The sequence below is a fragment of the Berghia stephanieae genome, chromosome 2 (genome assembly GCF_034508935.2).
Source record: "Berghia stephanieae isolate SIO BIC M18660-M18661 chromosome 2, UCSD_Bste_1.3, whole genome shotgun sequence".
Lineage (NCBI taxonomy): Eukaryota > Metazoa > Mollusca > Gastropoda > Nudibranchia > Aeolidiidae > Berghia > Berghia stephanieae.
Genome location: NC_088361.1, coordinates 83,919,782 through 83,928,251, shown reverse-complemented (window position 1 = coordinate 83,928,251; position 8,470 = coordinate 83,919,782). Strand labels below are relative to the sequence as shown.

General features: G+C 33.5%; 1 protein-coding gene across 1 annotated transcript in view; it reads left to right on the top strand.

Moving 5' to 3' along the window:
- Window positions 1-7,911, top strand: part of LOC144964038 (uncharacterized) — a 29,102-nt gene extending 21,191 nt beyond the window's left edge. Inside the window, exon 4 of the mRNA XM_078897983.1 lies at window positions 5,227-7,911. Within this exon, the coding sequence (XP_078754109.1) occupies window positions 5,227-6,821 (1,595 nt within the window). The 3' untranslated portion in view covers window positions 6,822-7,911. The remainder of the gene's footprint in view (window positions 1-5,226) is intronic.
- The last annotated feature ends 559 nt before the right edge of the window (window positions 7,912-8,470 follow it).

Below are 8,470 nucleotides of genomic sequence, written 5' to 3'. Positions count from 1 at the left end.
TTATTATTATTATTATTATTATTATTATTATTATTATTATTATTATATTACCATGCGTTAGCGTTCTAGTCGGTTGAATGTAAACAGCGGTTTTACGTTATCTTGAAGTTTAAGAATGCAAGCAGCTGGGCAGATCGAAATAGACATGGGGAAGATAAGTAATTAACATAACATAATTTAACATAACAATAATATGATATGATATAATAATAATAATAATAATAATAATAATAATAATAATAATAATAATAATAATAATAATAATAATAATAATAATAATAATAATAATGATGATGTTGATGATGACGATGATGATGATGATATTGATAATAATAATAATAATAATAATAATAATAATAATAATAATAATAATAATAATAATAATAATAATAATAATAATAATAACAAATCACTTGAATAGCGCGCAAATTCAATTAATTCATGCTCTGAGGCGCTTTACAATAAAACACGAACTCACAAAGGGAAAAAAAATTAAAACTTCAGCACTGGAAACTAAATTAAGTAAAGGCTATTTTAAACAGTTCAGTCTTTAAATTGGACTTGAAAGAGTTAAAAGTTGGAGAGTTTCTGGTTGTGGAGGACAGGGAATTCCAGATATTTGGAGCTGCATTAGAAAAAGATTTGTTGGAAAATTTTGTTCTTGATGTAGACCTTCTAGTTTCGAGTTGAATGGAGATGGAGGATCGATTTCTTGATGGTATATTGACGTTTAAGAGAGATTTGATATAGTCAGGAGCTTGTCCATGTAAGCATTTGTAAGTGATGCAAGCTACTTTGAATTCAATTCGTTGGGCAATTGGAAGCCAGTATAGTGATTTTAGAACCGGAGTTACTCTCTCATATATTCTGGTCCTGGGTATGACTCTGGCGGCGTTGTTTTGAGCCACTTGCAAAGCTCTAGTTCTTTTCGCTGGTAAAGCAGATAAGAGGCCATTGTAATAGTCGATACGACTTGTCAGGAGGGCATGGGTGATTATTTTAGCCGTCTCAGTGTCGAGAAGATCTCTAATTCGATTTATATGTCTCATGTGTTAGTTTACTGATGACAGATTTTGGTGATATGTGTGGTCATGTCAAGATTTTCATCAAAGTAGATCTCCTGAAATACACTGCTTCAAATTCCACCAAACACACATGGCTTTATAATTTCTGACGGATGGTGAGTTGTCGATGTTGTTTTCAAGGATATTGAATAGTGGGCGAGCTTTTCTTCTTGAAAACTATCAGCTCGGTTTTGTCTTTATTTAATTTGAGCTTGTTTGTATTCAACCATAGTTTGACCATTTGTGCGCAGTGTCCAATTGTGTCTAAGACAGCCTTTCTGGAATTATGTAAAACGGGAACATAAATTTGCGTGTCATCGGCGTAAAGGTGGTAGTTAACACCAGATGCTGAGAGAATGTCTTTTAGTGGAGAGGTGTATATTGTAAAGAGCAGTGGTCCTAGGACCGATCCCTGAGGAACGTCATATTTGAGGAGTGATGGAGAGCTCTGAGTTTTATCTATAACGACAACTTGCTGCCGACCATTGGGGTACTCAGCAAACCAGTCCAGAGCAGGTCCTTCGATGGCAAAGTTTTCGTTTAGTCTTGCCAACAAGATGGTGTGGTCAACAGTATCAAAGGCAGCAAGAGCAGGATGACATTGCTGTCCATGTCTAGCTTTTCAATGATTTCATTGTGGACCCTAAGGAGTGCTGTCTCAGTGCTGTGGCCCATTCTGTAGGCAGGTTGGAAAGGGATCGACAAATTGTTTCTTACCATGTGATCTTGCAGTGTGTTTGTGACAGTATTTTCGACCAACCTGGATATAAAATGAAGGTTGGATATTGGCCGATTATTTTTGAGATTGTCTTTGTCAAGGGATGGCATCTTTATCAAAGGCGTAACGTGAGCCGTTTTTAGGTTTGTGGGGAAGTCAGAATTCGCATTGGAGCAGTTGACAACTGATGTTATGGGGGTCGCAAGTTAATTAATGTACGATTTTATAACCCATTTTTGGTATTGAATCGAGTTGGCATGATTTGTTTGGGCTATTGTGAACGAGTTTTATTATTTCCTTTTCCGTCGCGAGTTCAAAAGATGAAAGAGGTAGAGCGCTGTCAGTTTTCTCAGAGGTTTTAGTTATGTCTATGATGTTGCAATGTTCCTGGTCCATAGTGGAACGTATTTCGTAAATTTTATCTCTGAAATATTTGTTACAGTGAATGACATAATCAATCGGATGGTGAAAAGGTTTAACTGAGATATTGTCAAGTTTAGTTAGAAGGTCAATTTTTATCAAGAATTGAGTCCTTGTCATAAATGATTAATTTAATCAAATTAATCAATTAATTTAATAAAATTAACTTAATCTTTTGTACATCTTCCGGAAATAGCAAAGCTTAATTTCACTTCTAAATATTTTTGCAGCTAGTCAAGTTGATAAAGTATGAAATTTGAGAAAAGTTGCTGAATACCTTTCCCATACATCTGACCATAACTTCATGAAAAGTCACCCGGTTTACTTCACATAAAGATTAAAATGCTCTGGCGAGCATATCATTTCAGAAAATGCCCCAAAAAATGCAAATCCAAAATTATCATCTTCCGACTGATTATATCATGCACTGACACATTTATCAAAACGCGGTGCAAACTCAAAGCCATGTGTGTTTGATGGAATTTGAAGCAGTGTCTTTCAGGAGATCGTTTACAATTTTAAAAAATGTGTCATTTTTCTTGGATGAGACCGTTTTCTTTATAGGATTTCGTTTCGCCTCTTCTATCAAACTTTGATGGAAATGTACAGCTCTTAATTGTTAATTGATTTTGTTTTCCTCCATAACCTTTCAGCGTTTTTTCTTTTCTATTTTGACGTTCTTATTTACTCAGAAAACCAATGTGTATAATAATAATAATAATAATAATAATAATAATAATAATAATAATAATAATAATAATAATAATAATAATAATAATAATAATAATAATAATAATAATAATAATAATGATGATGATGATGATGATGATGATGATGATGATGATGATGATGATGATGATGATGATAATAATAATAATTATCATTATTATTATTATCATTATTATTATTATTATTATTATTATTATTATTATTATTATTATTATTATTATTATCATCATCATTATTACTATCATTATTATTATTATTATTATTATTATTATTATTATTATTATTATTATTATTATTATTATTATTATACCGATCATCAATTTCCAACCAAAGCATAGTATTGTTATAAATAAATAAATGGACGATGTCTCAACCTAAGAAAATATGAAATTAGCAGTTGTTGTATTAGGCGCTGAAATGTGACTAGTTCTGTTAACAGAAATATGAAAACTTTTATCGCTGAAGTCCATATTCTATTTTTTCGAACATACAAAAAGTTAAGATTAATATTGAATTTCCCGTCGACTGCCTTTTGCCAGCAACCACCATAATTTTCGGCCTCTTGACTTCCTTTCTTCTTATTTTGATTTTTAATTTTTAAAATTTTAAATTATCTTTCTTTTCGTTGGTCTGAAATATTTTACTAACATTGTCAGGTCGCTGTTAATTGTGATATTTGTGACCTGTTTCCTCAAAAAGGTGTTATAATGGAGTGATTTAGATAAAAATTGAATTTGTAGACAAAAAATATGAGACCTGGATTTAGTTTATTGGATTCAATTAGGAGAAAGTATACAATTTCCTCAAGAGCAAAAATCTAAAATGTCTCTAATAATAATGAGGCTTTTTGCACTTTTTGTATCAACAATATGTATTGTGAAGTGTTATGTATTTTTTCACAACATATTTCATCATTTGTAGACCGAGTGTTCTTTCTGACTTCATACTGTGATACTTGATCATGAGTAATTGTTCATTTCATTTTTTTTTAAAGAGGGCATGAGGATAGCGTCGCGGTGTTGGCCAGTATCGGATAGTGGTGCTGATAGAACGTTGTTTTCTTATATAGCCCATATATGCAATATTTAAAATAGATTCATGTACACAGATGTTGCAATATAAGGCACAGTGAACATGACTGTAAACAAATCAACGTTTAGAACTAAATTTCACTTTTCAATATCCATATCAATTTTTTTTAAAGGGAGATAGGGGAATGGAAAAATAATGAACAATATCTTAGTCAACAATATGTACCTTTAAAACCCACAGAAGAGGAAAATGCAATCTTTTTTTTTTTGTTTGTTTGTTTTTGCTGTTGTTGTTATTCTTTGAATATTTAGGGTAATTGACATAGATAAACATATCTTATTGATATCAGAAGTATGATATCGAAAGTATTAAAAAAAGACGAACCTTTTGAGTCATCAGATTTGAACGGTCCGGAAAATCTAGGTAAATCCGAAGTCCAAAGGTCAAATTAAGGACTCATGAATTGGCCCTAGCAGATATCTAAATAATGACTCGAATCAACGGGCTATAAAGTTACCCTTAATTTATGAAAGTTTGAGAAGTGTTCGTATGTCACTCTGTGATTTTCCAGTAATTCTGTGCTCGATGATAAAAATCTAACATTGGCTGTACGGAACAATATTGATCCCCACCCCAACCTTATTTTTATAAAAAGATAAAATCAATTACTGGTGGTTTATTATGCTCTGCATAATATAGTATCAATAAAACAATAATCACGATGACTTGTTTACTTTTGAATAGGGAACTCAATATTTGGAAACAAGCATCTCATTTTTTTCTATTAAGGCGACCCGATGGTGATTGTATATCATCTTATTGAGTAGAGATAAAAAACACAACACCTATAAATATAAAAATAAAACCAAAAACGAATATAGATAGAATGCGCGGAGTTCACAACATTGCCATCCGGAAGTATAACGGACCAACACACAAACTCTGTGTAACCATGAACGTTTATAGTCAGGTTAATACAGTTTAGTGATAACAACTTACAAGCGCGGATGGCAAAAACAATAACAAAGGCCTGAGTGACGTCATCTGCATACTATCTATAGATACCCTAGAAAATCTTATACCCCACACCCGAAGAAAAAAACCTCACAAACATATTTTTTTAAATTAATAAGATTGAATACAAAATGGCGTTATATCGATGCATGCTTATTTGCAAATAATAGTGTCAAGCGAGTTGAGATTTGTCAATATAAACAAGCATCTTGTTTACAAAATAATTTCCAATATTTTTCTATATTTCAGGTAAATCAGAAATAACCATCGACAATTTGGGATGTGGTCCTTTTCAAGTAATCCTAATGATCAATCTTGGCATTTTGTGCTCTGGGGCTATAGGCTTCAGCAATCACCTCATGGCTTTTGGCAATTACAACCCAGGATGGCGATGCCTTGACCAATACAACGACACGGTCGACGGATACATGTTTACAAACAGCAATTATTCAGAAAATGATAAAAATGAATTTGAGGTTGGAGACTATAAATTGAGCAGTGAAAATGGATTAATAAAAAACGACACAACCTTGAAAGAATACATCCTAGATGATTGTCCCGCTTTTGAGTCGTGTAAAAACATTGAATTCAATCCACAGGCTTCCACCATTGTCACGGAGTGGGGTCTCGTCTGTGGAAAAGCCTGGATCCCATCCTTCATAATATCTCTACAAATGATTGGATTTCTGATCGGCGCATGTCTGGCTGGAGTTACGAGTGATGCATTTGGTCGAAAATGGGTTTATTGTCTTTCAATGTTTTTAGTTCTTATTTTTCATTTATTATCAATTTTTTCTGCATCCTGGCAAATATTTGCGGGTTTGCGGCTTCTAATGGGAATCCCAGCGTCTATCTTTTATACTGTCCGTTCTGTATACATGGCAGAGTTTATGCCAACGAAGTGGAGGGCAATCGCTTTGGGCATTCCAACATATCCTTTCATTAATGTTTTTTTCAGCATGACATGTTTCTTCTTGAAGGACTGGCGTGACGTCCTTATAGCAACGTGTGGTTTATTTGCATTAGCTCTGATCCCAGTTGTTTGGTTGCCCGAGAGCTTGAGATGGCTCGAGATAAAAAACAAAGATGTCCAGTTTCAAAATACAGCCCAAAAGATAGCAAATTATAATGGCAAGAGAGCACCTGCTCTGGAGTATCTAAACCAAGAGAGAAAATCAGAAATTCATAGTCAGAATATCAGAGATGCGATGAACAACATCCTTCACCTCTTTAAAGGGGAATACAGAAAGGCCACACTTCTTACATTTATTCCATGGCTTTCAGTAAGTCTTTTGTATTATTCACTAGCTTTTGGAGTGAAAGCTTTGAGTGGTAATTTTTACTTTAATCTGATAATGAATTACGGAATAGAACTTGTCATTGACTTTGGTCTCATGTTTGCCCCGAATATATTTGGCAGGAAAAAAGCAGGTGTCGTTTTCTCTGGATTTTCGGGCATTTGTTTACTGGTCGCTGCCTGGTTTCAAGAAAGTCTTTCTGGAGATGCAAAGGCGTATGGAGTTTCTGTTTTAGCCACATTCGGTAGGGTTAGCATCAGTGCTTTCTGGGGTGTCTTGTCGCTGTTTATGATTGAAATTTACCCCACAGTTATTCGTGTAACTGCTAATAGCTGGGGGCTATTTTTGACAAGGCTAGGGGCAACACTTGCTCCTGTTTTGATACCAAACGAAGAAAATACAGTGTATATTTGTTACATAATCATGGGCATAGTTGCCATCGTTTGTGCCTCTCTAGTTATTTTTCTCCCGGAGACTAGGGGTAAATCATTGAAAGAAACCCTAAAAGAGAACATTACTCATAGCGATAATGTGGTGAATATATAATTTGACTCCTCATGTTCAGTATAAATTTTACTTATCAGGAAAGCATAATATGGGGGTCGTTTACTCCCGCTGTCAGTCAGACTTGAAAGCAGTGTTGATCAATTAAAAAAAGAATCTAAAAAATTTTCTCTTTAGGAAGTATTTAAATTAGATGATGCCAATAATAGCAATATACATGTGACTTACTTGACTTATGAACCTTTCGCATCTCTGTCATCGGACTGGGACGCCTCGGCTAACTCCACCAGGTCGTGTTTTAGTTCTAACCTACGTTGTCGCTTCGAAGCAATTGTCTGCAGGGCCTGAAAATCCTCAATGGTGTTGAGATTCAGCTGCTGATCTTCCAATGTCTTTAGATCTTGGTTGAGCTCGAAGGGTAAAGTTGTTATTGGCCTTCCCCTGAATGAGTTTTCACGCTTTTTGAAATACTCGGTTATTGCAAAATTGGCAGGCATTTTCGAATCTCTTCTCAGAATATGACTTAAACGGCACCAACTCTGTTCCAGATTTCAACGGAGAGTGGTCTTTCATTTGTTTTATAATATGTGTGTTCAGGGGCGTGGCTCTATTGGTTCAAATGGTGCCTGACACCACATCCATGTTTTAAAAATGGATAACAGCATTTTTAAAAATATATAAAATTGAGAAATGGTATATATCGCCTTTTATCAACAGTGCGAAACAGACTCCCTTTCTGTCACAACGCCTTCTACCCACGCTTTTCTCCCGATTCACACAGTCCGTTGATGACTGTCGTCAGCGATGTGTACTATGGCTGAGCGAGTGACTGGATTTCCCCACTCAAACGATTCCAAGGAGCGGATCTTTGCTGGCTCCATAAGGCTATTACTATAATGTACTATAATGTTGCCACATTGAATACCTGGCTCGAATTTTTACCATCTTCACATACGAGAAAAAACCCGCCTCAGGTGCCGAGGAATTTTTGCTCAAACTCTGTTGGACTGGGGAAAAATAGCTAATGTTGGTCATTTACGTCCTAGTCATAGTATGGTAACTTCGACCATCTTTATTATTATCGAAATCACGATTATTAACAAGTTCATTTGTTTCTCTCTCTGTGTCGTGATTATTGTATATATTATTATTATTATTATTATTATTATTATTATTATTATTATTATTATTATTATTATTATTATTATTATTATTATTATTATTATTATTTATTTTATTATTATTATTATTATTATTATTATTATTATTATTATTATTATTATTATTATTATTATTATTATTATTATTATTATTATTATATTATTATTATTATTATTATTATTATTATTATTATTATTATTATTATTATTATTATTATTATCATTATTATCATCATCATCATCATCATCATCATCATCATCATCATCATCATCATCATCATCATCATCATTATTATTATTATTGCTGCAAAAATTGATATGAAGGAATGTGAACGAGTTAAGTCAAACATTTCTTGATAGTGATGCTATATGCTAAATGCATGATCTTCGCGTGAATATGCGTGTTTGACTTTGTGTGTGTGTGTGTGTGCGTGCGCGTTCATCTCACATACACACACACACACACAGATAGGTAGATAGGTAGATAGATAGATAGATAGATAGATAGATAGATAGATAGATAGATAGATA